Source organism: Paramisgurnus dabryanus, chromosome 2 (genome assembly GCF_030506205.2).
Source record: "Paramisgurnus dabryanus chromosome 2, PD_genome_1.1, whole genome shotgun sequence".
Taxonomy (NCBI): Eukaryota; Metazoa; Chordata; class Actinopteri; order Cypriniformes; family Cobitidae; genus Paramisgurnus; species Paramisgurnus dabryanus.
The window spans coordinates 52943725-52958295 of record NC_133338.1 but is presented as its reverse complement, the minus strand read 5'-3'; the positions used below and the strand labels follow the sequence as shown (position 1 = coordinate 52958295).

General features: G+C 34.9%; 1 protein-coding gene across 1 annotated transcript; it reads left to right on the top strand.

The window, feature by feature from the left end:
* The first annotated feature begins 522 nt into the window (after positions 1-522).
* ist1 (IST1 factor associated with ESCRT-III) lies at positions 523-10864 on the top strand. The gene is made up of 10 exons (XM_065261709.1): positions 523-666; positions 3447-3543; positions 3644-3824; positions 3904-3991; positions 4084-4167; positions 5208-5318; positions 5390-5566; positions 5647-5757; positions 8829-8877; positions 9460-10864. Exons 2-10 carry the CDS (start codon positions 3456-3458, stop codon positions 9624-9626), a joined length of 1056 nt encoding a protein of 351 aa, XP_065117781.1. The 5' UTR covers positions 523-666; positions 3447-3455; the 3' UTR covers positions 9627-10864.
* The last annotated feature ends 3707 nt before the right edge of the window (positions 10865-14571 follow it).

The window sequence follows — 14571 nt, the reverse complement described above, 5'->3', positions numbered from 1 at the left end:
CGGATCATCGTGTTGTTTTGAAAGCTGCCTGAATGATATTTTAGACTGTACTGATCTGATGACAACGCGAAACTATACAAGTATTTAAATTAAGAAATTACTTTTGTATTGTTTTGTTTCCGTTACAAGAATAATTTACATTAAGGTATTTACAACAATAAAGCGATTTGTCATAGGGAGGAGGTTTTTTTTGTTGAGAGAGAGTTTGTATTTTTTTGATAAAAATATAAAAGACCCTCCATTAAAAGTACAAACATTTTCAGAACAATAATAAATTCTCGTTAGAAAAAGTAGAACACAAAAATATAAGTATAGAAATAAATATAAGTGACAAAAAAAACACCGACATTAATCAGGATGACGACATACTGCACAGTATTTAATATAAAATACTTCTACTTATTTTCGGCGGTATAACAAAACGACACCACAATAAATTACAATTTCAAACTGATAAACTTAACTTTAACCTTTATCATTACTCCTGTTTTGAAATCAATACGCATGACATCATTGAGAGCACATGATTTGGGGTTTTCCCTGGCGACAACGTGACATGACGCGCCATCCGTGACGTCACGCCGCATGCGGAAGTGAACGCAAACAGTCGCTCCATCATTCTCGTCGAAACCGACTTCTCATCCGCGTCTCAAGGGGATCTCAACTGTAAATATGACATTTATTATACATTTCCCATACATTTATTAGGGATTCATAAAGCTTTGATGAATTTTTACATTTGAAGGTCTATTTTGTTTTTTGTTGACTTGGGTAAATAAGGTGCTGTTAGCCGCTTGCTAATCGAGTTTCTTCCTGGTTTAACTGTTTGAAATCTTATCCGTGCTATTTATATGTGCTGTAATTTACTTTGTACAGTCGTAATCAATAGATACGAGTTAAAAGAACAAACTTATTTTACAGAAATTGTTAATTTTCAGATATGTTATTGTTCCCTTGTTTGTAATGTTTTGGGTGTTTCTAAGACTCTTGTGACTCACACTAATAGACTGTATGTGTAATAGAGCGTGGTGCTAACAAACAAACAAACAAACAAACCAGTTTTCTTAAATTTATTATGTCGATAACATAAAAGATAAATAATGGTTTGTCTGTATGGGTCAAAGACATGACTTTTTTTCTCCAGGTGCATTATTTACGATAAAAATAACTTGATACATTTATGACATGTTTCACTTTATTCTATAAAACTTAATACATTTCTTTTATAAAAGTTTAAATACATAAACTATAAACGATTATCACAAATATCAGTAGTTGGGTTGTATGGATAATTGAAAAACTTTTGTCCAACATTTTTAATGTTCTCAAATGTCAAGGTAGGACAACCACAATCATGGGATCTTTATGAAGAAGTTAACAAGTATAAACAGTAAACATGACATCACATCATCCAGTGAAACCCAGATGCTCTTTATGGCTGAATGTGAAAACTTTGTAGATTTCTCTTAAATACTGATAAAAGCTACTTTAATGTACACTTTTTTGTGTCAGGTGGTACAACCAATGTAAAACTAGAATTTTTATTGTATTTAAAAAGTACATTTATGAATTTGATATCACAGGCAAAAAAAAACAAAAACGTTTATACCAGCATCCAAGCAGAAGGCTGTTAAGTTTAAATTTATTGCAGAGGTCAGGTGGTGCAACCAGACAGTCAAGGGGTGCAACTGTTATGAATGCCCATAAAAATTAAAATACATTAAGCTAAATAATTTATTAAGCTAATAATTCTATTTTTAATAAATGCAAACTATGGTTGTCTATAATTGCTATTACTAGTTTTAAGAAAATTATTGTTCTTAAATTTATAGTTCTCAAATGTTAGTTTTGTGGTAAAGTTTTTTTACAAACTATTTTCAGGATTTGAATTTAAAATGCCACTATCCAATAAACAAACAATCATCATGACACACGGACCGCATTAAAACTTATCTGGCAAATAGAAAAAAAAATTAAAATGTACAGAAATTTTGTTCAATAAACAAAACCTGTTAAATACATTAATATGCATTACATCCATTTTTAAAAATATATTTTTACATAAGTTTTTAGTAGGGATGCACCGATACTGGTATCGGGTATCGGCCTCGACACCACATTTTCTAAAGTACTCGTACTCGTTAAAAGTCCCCCGATACCAGGGATCGATACCACGGTCTGAGAAATGTCTATGTTTGAGTGGCGTGTAAGGGGTTAATGCCTCGTGTTGTCCAAAGAGGCAGAGTTTACAACAAACTGGAAAACTAGTCCCTTGTTTTTTTATTAAATTATATGACTAAAGCTGTTACCTGTAAATTGAAATCATGTTTTTTATTAAGTACTCGGTATCGGCAAGTACTGAAATGCAAGTACTCGTACTCGTATTCCAAAAAAGTGGTATCGGTGCTTCCCTAGTTTTTAGGAGCTTGTTTTGTTATTGACCCACATGCTGCAGGGTTTGGAAAAGTATGGAATTTGATTTGAGTAATTTACAGGTCTGGAAAGTATGGAAAAAATAAATCGGAGTATGGAAAAATATTTACGTTTCCAGACTATTGTCGCTATTTCGTTTTCTAAATATAAAATTAAGAATTTCTAAATGTATATAGTAAATAAATATTATATATACAATTGTTTTTTCATGGCAATTGGATCAGTCTGCCAGCACTGCCAAAAATAGTTTTTACACTTGATCTTATTAGTTTAGAATGACATGAGGGTAAGTAAATGATGATAGAAATTTCATTTTTGAGTAAATTAATTACCCTTTAAAAAATTGTGACATGTTTGTTAAGGTCACAAAAGGCAATATTTTTATATATAATTTCTATATATAATTAGCCTATTGTTTAAACAGTCTTTTTAAGTTTGCTGTACCTAACAGCCAATAGCATTGTCATTTGACTTCAGCTCTATTTTCCAATTTTCTGGTTAATTGTACATGAACATCCCTTATATTTCTGTATTTATAAATGTATCATGATAGCCTACATGGAGGTTTTGACTCCCAGTGTAACATACTTTCGGCGCCAATAGCATTGTGGGTAAGGGCGTCGCCATGTTGCGTTGTTGTGCTTCGGGAGACCAGAGTTTCGAGTCCCGGCTCATGGACCCCCCTCTCCCCCTCACTTCCTGTCTAGCTACTTTCCTATCCTAATAAAAGGCAAAAACACCAATACTTAATGTTTAGAATGTAACATACTTGTTAGCAATTGAATTTTAAAACAATTAATCAGAACAAGTTAAATATGGTTGGAAAAATCTGTAGGGAAGTCTGGAAATGTGACTCTGGAAAAGTATGGAAGTTTTTAATGAAAATTAATTGTGTAGGAACCCTGATGCTGGTACGTGTATATGGCAGTACCATATAGTAAACATTTAGTTTGATGGGGTGGTGATGGCATTTTTTGGATTTCATCTCACATTTGGTTCTTGTTTGTCCACAGAGCTCCATCATGCTTGGTGGAGGATTTAAATCAGAGAGGCTTCGGGTTAACCTCAGGCTGGTCATAAACCGCCTTAAACTTCTTGAGAAGAAAAAGAGTAAGTCTGATGCGTTCCTGCTTGCACGCGTTTTAAAATTCTGGTAGTGTGAAGATAAAGTTAAATCTAAATTAATTTAATTTCTTCTCACGTGATTTAGCTGAGTTAGCCCAAAAGGCTCGTAAGGAAATTGCAGACTACTTGTCAGCGGGTAAAGATGAGCGTGCGAGGATCAGAGTGGAACACATCATCAGAGAAGATTACCTGGTGGAGGCCATGGAGATCCTGGAGTTATACTGTGATCTGCTGCTCACACGTTTTGGTTTAATACAGTCAATGAAGTAAGTGACAGTCTCTTATGCCATCACTGGTTGTATCTGAACGATGCTCACTGTCTTTATATTCTCTTGATCTGTTCAGAGAGCTCGATCCTGGTCTACAGGAAGCAGTGTCCACTCTCATCTGGGCGGCTCCCCGTCTCCAAGCAGAAGTTGCAGAACTGAAAATCGTTCGTATAATTTTCATCCTCAATCTGTTACAATTATCCTTATGTTTGCTTTCTAAATCTAATATGAACCTTGTATGTTTTTTAATTCACAGGTTTCAGATCAGCTGTGTAACAAATACAGCAAGGAGTACGGAAAGCTGTGCAGGACGAATCAGATCGGGACTGTTAATGATAGGGTATGATTAAATCCTAATTGTTTAGATGTGATGGGCATCAAAAATTAAAGGGGACAGAGAATGAAAAAACATTTTTACCTTGTCTTTGTTGAATAATGGTAGTCTACCCGCATTCACGAACATACAAAAAGTGCTTGACATGCTAAACATCTCAGTCTCATAGAAATTCCTCTTTTAGAAATGTCAGCCAGAAAACGGCCCAATCTGAAAAACTGATGCTTATGACATCACAGGCATCTCACTGCCCCTCCACTTTAAAATAATTGGCTACATTTTTTGAGTGGCAGCAAAGTCAGCCAATCAGTAATGAGATTGCAAGTTAAGCCAGTAGGGGGAGCCAAATAGGTGCAAAACCACTTGTTTAAAATCCCCCATCCTTATAGAGCTATCTGAGAGAGGTTTTTAGGAAGCTTCTAAGGCATTACAGACCCAAACTAAAAATTTTTGTCTACATGTCACAACACAGTACAAGGATAAATACCCCGTTCAATCATTCTATGTCACCTTTAAAATGTATTAATGGTATTTGCCAACACTCAGTATGCTCTTGTCTCATAATACTTTGATTTTATACGCAAATCCATTTAATTTCATTACGTCATCCATTAACATGATTTGTGAGACCTGTCTGATCGATTAGAGACTACAACTCCCATCATTCCACGCTCTTTCACAGCATCATCAAGCTACGCTTGTTGTTTTTGTTTAGCAACCTCTAGTGGTGAAAATTACATTGTGTGCCTTTAAAGGTGGGGTGTTTTTGAAAAACACTTTGGAAAAAGGAGTCGGGCAGAGTACCAAAACACACTTGTAGCCAATCAGCAGTAAGGGGCGTGTCTACTAACCAACATCGTTGCCTGGGTTGCGTATGTGTGGGGCGGGTCTATCAAAAGAAAGTCCAGATTCTTTTGGGGTAGGGGTGTGTTTGTTTAGGTGATTCAAATGTCAACATTGGCTTTCAGAGATCATGCACCCCGCCTTTAATTACTTTGAAATCTCATCTAGTATTGTGTTTTCATATTTGACTTTCTTATTCTTAGCTTATGCACAAACTGAGCGTGGAGGCCCCACCGAAGATTTTGGTTGAACGTTACCTCATCGAGATCGCCAAAAACTACAACGTTCCCTATGAACCTGATGCCATGGTTCGGGTAAGACCTTATTTCCTGTTTCTCTCCACCTCGCACAATTTATATCTCTGACATTTCCCATCTCTCCACAGCCAGAAGTGTGTCCGGGAGAAGAGGCCGATCTGATCGATGTGGACAGTGACTTCAAGAAGCCCGGCGGTGGTGGAGGAGGTGGTGGAGGTGGTTTTACCGCCCCTCATGCGGCTATGCCCATGCCTATGCCCATGCCAATGCCCACCGCTTTTAGCTACCCTCCACCTAGAGGAGCTGTAAGCAGTTTTTAATGCATCTTAAGTTTAAAGCTCAAAGTTGAAGTCTTGTAGACTAAAACATTTCCTATTCCTCGTAGGAGCCCTTCAATGGTCCGGTTGGCACCTATGATGGCTTTAGCAACTTTCAGCCTCCAGTGAGAGGAGGGCAGCCACCACAACTCCCCAGCTGCCCTCCCACCTATGAGTCTGTAAGTGCAAGTGATTTCCAACCTCCCCACCCTGCCAGACAGAAATGGACGACTCGTTCACCTTTCAGGGAAGAGCAGTTTGTTACAGTTCACATGCCGTCTTAGCACTGCTCTATAGTCGGTCCTCCGCATGCTGCAAAGCATCACAAGCACGCATTACTAACCTCTGTTGTGCACACTTCACTGCTGTCTTGTTGGAATTCTTGTGGAAATGCTTTATTTTAAAGGCACAATATGTACGATTTTTTGCACTAAAATATCCAAAAGTCACTCTTATATATTTCGTTTAACAAGCTATCCGCCCTTGTTTACAGGGTCGCTTGTCAATAGCTATGTTTACATGCACAAAATTTTTCAGGTTACGACAGTACAGTTTTCATGTACCCTATTCAATTCAATTCAGTTTTATTTATATAGCACTTTTCACAATTGGTAATTGTTTCAAAGTAGCTTTACAGTAAAAGAAGCAGGGGGAAAAAAAGCGGTTATGAATAAACTTTACAAGCAAGCGTATTAATAATGTCTCGTATACAAAAGGGTGCTAAGTTAAGCCAATGTCGGCTGACTCCCCGGGGTTGAAAAAACCCCTAGGAGAAAAACCTCAGGGAGGAACAAAGAGTACTAGGAGGAAAAGAAAACCTTGGTATTGACGTTATATATATATTATATGGGATGTAAATGGTATGTAAAAGGATAAGGAGATTTAACGGGTTCCTTCGGTGGTCGTTGGTTAGGATTCGTTTGGGCATCACGTTGAAGGACGGCCAGTAGATCAGTGGTGTGTTGACCTCCACGGCAGCAGGAACTGGGTCTGTTTGTCTTAATTTCCTCGGGTTCGAGGACAAGACAGGAAGAGAGAAACAAAATCCTATTAGCTTAGGGGGTGTTCGCATGTAATGCAAGTGTCACACAGTGTTGTGTTTTAATATATGCTCGGTTCCAGACAGGCTAGCTATTGCGGCATTAGTATATTACCCAGACGAGTTATGTGAATGCTTTGTTCCATACAAGCGAACTATTGCGAGATAAGTACATTTACTAGACAAATTATGTGAATGCTTTGTTAAAGAAAAAAGTCATAAGTTTAGATTTAAAGTGATCGACTGTGTCTGATTCACGGACATCAGTTGGCAAATCATTACAGAGCTTAGGGGCTAAGTAGGAAAATGATCTACCACCTTTAGACACTTTTGATATTCTAGGGATAGTTAAGAGACCAGAATCATTGCAATCTGATTAAAATGTTTGTTTAAATGTACATTATAAATTATTCGAACCAAACGTCTCTGCAAGCACACAGCCAGGGTTGCCAGATCAGCGTATCAAAACCAGCCCAATGAACATTCAAAACTAGCTCAAAAGTATCCCAATTACAGAAATCCTTTCATCTTTAACCAGTAGAAAAAAATCAGCTCGTGGAAATAGTTTAAACAGTCGCCAAATGTGAACTCGAAAAAAACCAAAGTACTTTGCAACCCTTGTGCACGGCATCTCTCGTTAAGTTTACGATTTATCTCAGGATAAATGTACAAAGTCAAAGTGGAGCTGGAGAAAGTTGTTCTTAAGAAGTTTTCAGATATAGGAAATTAAAATAGACTTTTCGAAAGGCACAATGCTATTTTATTGCTTTTCACTCTTAAAAACACTGCAAGGCCTGAAAGAGACAATGCCTCATCCAAGAAAAAGTAATGCAAAAGTAACTAAAAAGTAACGCAAGTATATAACTTAATATTGTAATGCATTACTTTTAAAAGTAACTTTCCCCAACACTGTCCGATTGCCCTCAATTGTATTGATTAAGGTGTTGACATGAAGGCTTTTCAATCCGATTGAGCCATCAATGCAAATTCAAACGGATTATTTGATTGCATGTAAACGTAGCTAATGACATCATGTCCAGGTTGTGCGCGGTTTCTGCTTTTGCTGCCATAGACACTAAATGTGCTTTTGACTTTTTGAGGCACTGCGCACACCAATCGGCATCTGACATCAGAGTATCGTGAGAGGATCTTGTGATAATTTGATATCATATACCAATTGATCTGCGCAGTGCTATGTGCTGAAGTAGTAGGGATGCTAAACAATTAATCGCGATTAATCGTTAGCAGAATAAAAGTTTTTGTTTACATCACATATGTGTGTAAACTGTGTATAATAAATATGTATATATATATATAAATATGAACACATTCATGTATAATTTTAAGAAAAAAATTTATATATAAGTATTTATATTTATATATAATATAAATTATAAATAAATATACAAATGTATATACACATGTAAACATTTCTAAAACATATACATGCATGTGTGTACATTTATTTATACAAAGTTATTATACACAGTTCACACACATATATGATGTAAACAAAAACTTTTATTCTGCTAACGATTAATCGTTAAGCATCCCTACTTGAAACGTCAGGCACACGCACATCAATCTGTTGTGGCTTCTGTTATGCCACACTGTGGGCTTACATTATAATGTAATGCTTATAAAACTTTATTTCATTACATCATCCATGAACATGATTTGTATCAACAGTAAAATTGAAGACCAACCCTTTAGCATCATCAAAGTATGTTGTGTTTGTTGTTTGGTGACCTCTAGTTGCAAAAATTACATATTGTGGCTATAGGTAGATTTGAGTCCTTTGTGGACTGCAGTGTATAAACGGAAGACAAACCACAGGCATTCATCCTACAAGCAAATCCTCTCTAGCACATGAGATGAGCTTGATCCATCTGCACTTCAAAAGCATGCTGTTGCTTGAGTCCTATCTCGCATTTTGTCTGGATCATTTTATACTAAAGTTGTTCATCATCGTCATTGCATGAGAATTTAGCAATTAAAGCAAACTCGTTTTATAAAAACATATTGTTGCGTGCTTACAGAACATGACATGCATGAGAAACCCATTAACACATAGCTGCACATTTACATGTTGTTTATTCAGTGTTCAGAAACTCATTTAGGGTCATTTAGAAGAAGATGATCAGAAATGAGTCTTTTGTTTGTTGTTTTCAGTTTTTCAAGTTAACATATTTTTATGTTGTTTTCTTGAAGATCGATGATTTGTCAATCAAACCCTCTGATCCTTCCCAGGTGATCCCAGGTATGTACTTTCCCATAATGGGGCATTTTACCCTCTCATTATTAAAGGTCCCCTAATATGAAAATTTTTCAAAATTTAATATTAGTCTGAGATGTCCCCAAAATGTCCCTGTGATGTTTCAGATCCAAATACCCTATAGATAATTTATTATACCATGTTAAAAAAGACATTTTTAGGTGTGCATGTAAATATGCAAATGAGCTACTGCTTCCCTTACCATTTACTGTTATCTATAACAAAAACATGCACAGTTTTTAATAAGACAATCACCTTCCTTATTTGTTCAGAATAAAAGTGCGGTAATAAATTATGTAAGAAGATTTAATGACCTGAACTGTGGTCTTAAGAAAGTTGTGGGCGGGGCCTGCGCAAAGTGACATCAGTTTGCTCAGAAAACGCCAACAGCTTGTCTCACGGTAGATGGCAGAGGTTTTAGATGGATTTAAAAAAGGAGTGTGCATGAGTGTTTTTTATGACAAATTGGTAGTTTTGTACACACACTGGTGTTACACAATGATGTACAAACAACATGTAAAAATGAATTATTTATTTTCTATCTCAACACATTCACTTTGTCTCTAGGCCCAGTCCCATCCGGTCAAATCTATGACAACTCCACCCTTCCCGAGCTTCCGTCTGTTCCCGATACGCTCCCGACATCCTCGTTCGGAGGGAACGCCAACACGTCAGACGACATCGACTTTGACGATCTGTCCCGACGCTTTGAAGAGCTCAAGAAGAAGACCTAATTATCCAGATCTCATCTGGGGTCGGGAGATCCTCCTCCAAACCTTCAGCTGCCACACAAGACTTAACTCTTCTCATTGTTTCCTGTCTGTATTCACACGCTGTTGTCTATACTTCTGGTGGAGGTGTAACATAATATATTACCTAACAGAATGAAGGATCTGACACACTAGAGAAACTCGTGAACGGCAGTGGTGGACATGTACACACCTATGAGGCTAAGACTTCTACCTATGAAAAACTGACAAATCATCCGCATTTATGAGCACCCTTGCATTTAAAACCTTGATGACAACTGAAACTATTTAGTCTAGTAATATTTTTATCTCAACTCTGGCAGCATGTATGACCACCAATAAATAAAATATATAAATATATTGATAATCATTCTGTTTCTTAGCCTTCGCCCTTTCAAGAACTACTATGATGCCTATCAAATGTTTTATTTGTCTTCTTCCAGGAAATGTCAAATCTTATGAATAATTTAGGAAAAAGCAGGTATAACCTGTCGGCTTTCGTACACCCTCTGTTACGCAAGGTGCTTATCTGCTCTCTTTTGAATGTCTGTGTGACATAATGGACAATGGATGTGAATGACGCGGCTGTTTTGCATTGACTAGTTAAAGCGTTTAGGTCATATCAGGTGTAGTGATGGATTCCTAACTAAACGCCAAAGCTTGTTTGTTTCTATTGAACTGACCACAGTTAGTAAAGGACGGCCTGGTTTGTTTCACCCTCCCTGTGTATTAAAGTTAAACATTTCTCCTTTGTTGTTAAGCAGTTTGTGTTGGTTGTGACTGAGTGTGTTAGAGAAATGACACCAGTCAGCTTTTTTACTTAGACTCAGAAGATGAACTTATTTGATAACACTCCCATCTCTAGTCTTATCTGTTTTTTAAACTGATATTGCTTTAGTTATCATCTGTTCAGCTGTGGCCTTTCAGGATTTGTGTTCATAATAGGCTTGTATAATAAACATTCGGATGAATAATTCTTCATGGGTGAGGGTTTGAAAATATTTTTATTTTGTTATTGGAGCACTTGACAGCCCCATTGTTAATGTTTGTTTGGGGAGGAGTAACAAGGGTTTGAGAGGCTTTATATACATAAATGTGTGGTTGCTTCTCCCTTGAATTTATGACACTAATTTGTGCTTTTCCTTAAATCATCTGATTTTTGTTTGATACTGATTTTAGCTTGCATATCTGATACTCATGTAATAAAGTCTATTTGCTCATAACCTTTTCAGCTCTGACATAAATTTTTATGCCTCGTTTAATTACTAAAAGTAATATGCATTGTTTTTACCCAAACAGCAAAAATATATATATTTTCAAATATAATTTGAATATATTTCCAAAATATTATGTTTTTCACCAATATATTTTTGGTATATTTTGAAAAAAATTAAAAAAGAAAAAATTAATCTATTTTAAAGCATTTATATTCACGTCACATTGAAAGAATACTTTTGTATGTTACAAACCTGTGAACATAACAGGTTTGAAAATATTAAAATTAAATATATTTTCAACTGCAAAAATATACTTATTATTGTAAACTTTTTACAGTTTATACAAACTTTTATATTTTGGCCAGGATAAAATATAATTTTTGCCATATGGGTTGTAAAATTTGAAATTTATTATTTGTTGCCCCTAAAATACATTTTGAAATTTGTAAGGAATAATTGATGACGGGCCGTTGAATTATTTGAAATAATGCACACCTAAGATGAAATTGCAGCATGCCATGTAATTCAAAGGACCGGATTGCACAAACGTTGCTCTTCTGCCTATTTGACGGGTTAGGTGGTTGCTTTACAGAAAAATAATAACCCACGGAACACTTTTCAACCAATCAGAATAAAGCATTCAACAGCCCCGTGGTATTAATGTTAATATATGAAGGTTAAACTAAATATATTTAATTGAGCTTTACTTTCTACAAAATGTATTTAGCATATATTTAAAAATAATATTTTTGGCCAAATACATTTTTTTTGCCATATGGTTAGTGTGATGAGGTATTATTTATTAGTCAAAGGCAGTGGCGTTGCGAGGGGGGGGGGGCTTAAGCCCTTTTAGTTTTGTCAAGCTCCTAATGTTTTGACGATTGAAAACGTTTTCATTCACAAATGTAATTGATTATGTAATTATTGTTTCTAATGTGTTTTCCTAAACAAATTGTCTGTCAGTGCTTATTTTATGCGTGATTGATTCCGTTCTCAATCGGCTGCATCCTGCGAAGGTCGCATATGCAGGCTGCATACGTCATCAAGCCTGGTTTATTTGAAGTGAACTGAGCATTACATTCGCAAGTCATAAGCGTGATACAACAATTTACGATTAACTTAGAATAATAGTCAACTTTATAATTGTTAATATTTTAAAATTAGACAGTCTTGATTACGTATGCAGCCTAGAAATGCGACCTCTGGAGGCTGCAGGCTTCATATAGTGCAGTATCTGTTCCAGCCTGCAGGTGGCACTGTTAACAACACAATCAGTCATTGAACATCGTCTTTCATCAAGTAAAATTAAATCAACGGTTCTGCCAAATAAACAACCTTATTTATCAGTACTTAAAATCTTAATAACTTAACACAGTTTACAATGTCAATGGGTATGTATGTAAAAATGATATAACTTTAATCAATTAAATCAATGTCTATGAAAAATATAGTCTTTAAATGCACTTGTGGTATGGCTTTTGAAAATTGTACGAGCTAACATTTTTCCAGGTTGAAAACAGAATGTAGAGAAAATGCAAAGAAGAAATATCAGGATAAAAAATAGTAAAGCTTTTTCAGTTTTATGTTTTTTTTTCTTCAAATTAATATAATAATATTAAGAAAATATTCGCTGTGTTTCATGTTCTCAGGGGGCTAAGCCCCCCCCCCATCATCTGACCCTAGCAACACCCTTGGTCAAAGGAGCAGTTTATAGATGGTTTACTTGCAGAAGTGCAGCTCTATAATGTTGTACACGATATAACCACCAGAGGGAGCTATAATATAACTAATAGGAAGGTAAAATTGTGTTTAAACATCTGCCATATGCACAGGATTTAGTGAACTCTCAGTGAAACACAGAAATATTGAAAGCGCATAATAGATGCTATGTTGTAAATGATTGACGTCTATCAATGTACAAAGACTGTGATGGAAGTACATGCAAAATATTATGGTGCACAGACGATCCATACAGGGTTGGATAGATTATAAGGTTTGATGAATTTTAATTTTTAACTTTGAGTACAAATAATTTTTTTTTTTTTTTACTTTTGGTTAAAACAAAATGAGCATTTACCTAATTTTTGGTTCATATTCTCATAACAAAAATACATTTAAACTTGATTATATATCTATGTGAAATCAAGGTTAAGGTCTTATCATTTAATATTGAGATAAGTAGCATTAAAGTTTGATTTTAATCATTGATTTCAATCATTGAAATTATCTTACTTAGTCAATATCAAAGATATCAAGATTATATACTGATTGTTTGTTACATATGTATGATGATTTTATGTAGAAAACAGTTAATCACAAAATAAATGATTTTACATGGGTTTTCACACTGCAAAATTACTTTCTTACTTTAGTATTTTTGTCTTGTTTTCAGTACAAAATCTAAAAATTCTTAAATTAAAATTTCTTGATGACCAAAATTACTTATTATACAATTTAAGAGAATGTGTGCTTATCTGCCAATGGGGTGAGAACATTTTTCTTAAAATAGGTGTTTAAGAAAAAAGTTTACTTATTTCAAGATTTTTTACCCCATTGGCAAATATTTTTGCTTGTTTTAAGCACAAATTTTCTTACATAAAATTTAAGTAAATTTGTGCTAAAACAAGCAAAAAACCTGCCACTCTGAAAAAATACTTTTTAAGAAAAATTTTTTTTAGTATTTTTGTCTTGTTTTCAGTACAAATATCAAAAAATTCTTAAATTAAGATACTTTTTCTTGATGAGCAAAACAACCCAAGAAAATAAGTCTAGTTTTTAGACCAAAAATGTGAAATTTAAGTGATTTTGTGCATAAAACAAGCAAAAAAATTCTTCTTAAACACTAAATTCAAGAAAAATTTGCTTACCCCATTGGCAGATTTTTTTTTGCTTGTTTTATGCACAAAATCACTTTTTTCTTGGGTTGTTTTGCTCATCAAAAAAAGCATCTTAACTTAAGAAGTTTTAGACATTTTTACTGAAAAAAAGACAAAAATACTAAGAAAATGTTTTCTTGAAAATCATTTTTTGTTGTGCAGTGGGGTAAATTTTTTATTTTTCTTAAACACTTAATTCAAGAAAAATTCAAGAAAAAATTCAAGAAAACCCCATTGGCAGATTTTCTATACTTTTCTATAAGTAAGAAATTTTCTATTCAAAAATAAGTAAGAAAATCATTTTTTGCATTGAACATTCATAAATAAGTTAACGTGCATTGCATAAAAGCTTCACAACTCCAATTTTGATTTCACCATCCTTGTGCAACACACAGTCAGAGAAAGATTAAGGATTTTCTAAGACATACTTTGGCTGCACAGCTCATTCAGATCTTTACCTTTGAGCTTCCCCACAGGAGATCAATACACAGAGAGTCATGTCTGGACGTCTGACCTCAACACATCTGACCTGAAGCAGAGTACGGTGAAACACATTGAGGCTCGTATGATGACCCAGAGGTACAGACACACCTTTCTAATAATAGTGTGATGAATGGCCCTGATTTGAATCCACTGCCAGCTAGGTTTCTCTGTTATTCACAAAAGGTACACATGTTTTATTACATAGGCAAAGCTTGCAAACTTAAAGCTTAGATAAACTTAGAAAAGACTGTCTGTGATTTACAGAAAATGCATTATAAAATGTATACCTTTTGGATTTATTATTGAAGCTTATGTGTGTTAAAAATGGTTGTCAATTTCCTGTAAAGTATAAAC

What these genes read in the sequence shown, in the direction of transcription:
- ist1 (XM_065261709.1), top strand. Translation starts at nt 3,456, where the DNA reads ATGCTTGGTGGAGGATTTAAATCAGAGAGGCTTCGGGTTAACCTCAGG. An exon ending in AACCTGATGCCATGGTTCGG is followed by an intron (nt 5,319 to 5,389) that starts GTAAGACCTTAT and finishes ATCTCTCCACAG; the next exon opens with CCAGAAGTGTGTCCGGGAGA. An exon ending in ACCCTCCACCTAGAGGAGCT is followed by an intron (nt 5,567 to 5,646) that starts GTAAGCAGTTTT and finishes TATTCCTCGTAG; the next exon opens with GAGCCCTTCAATGGTCCGGT.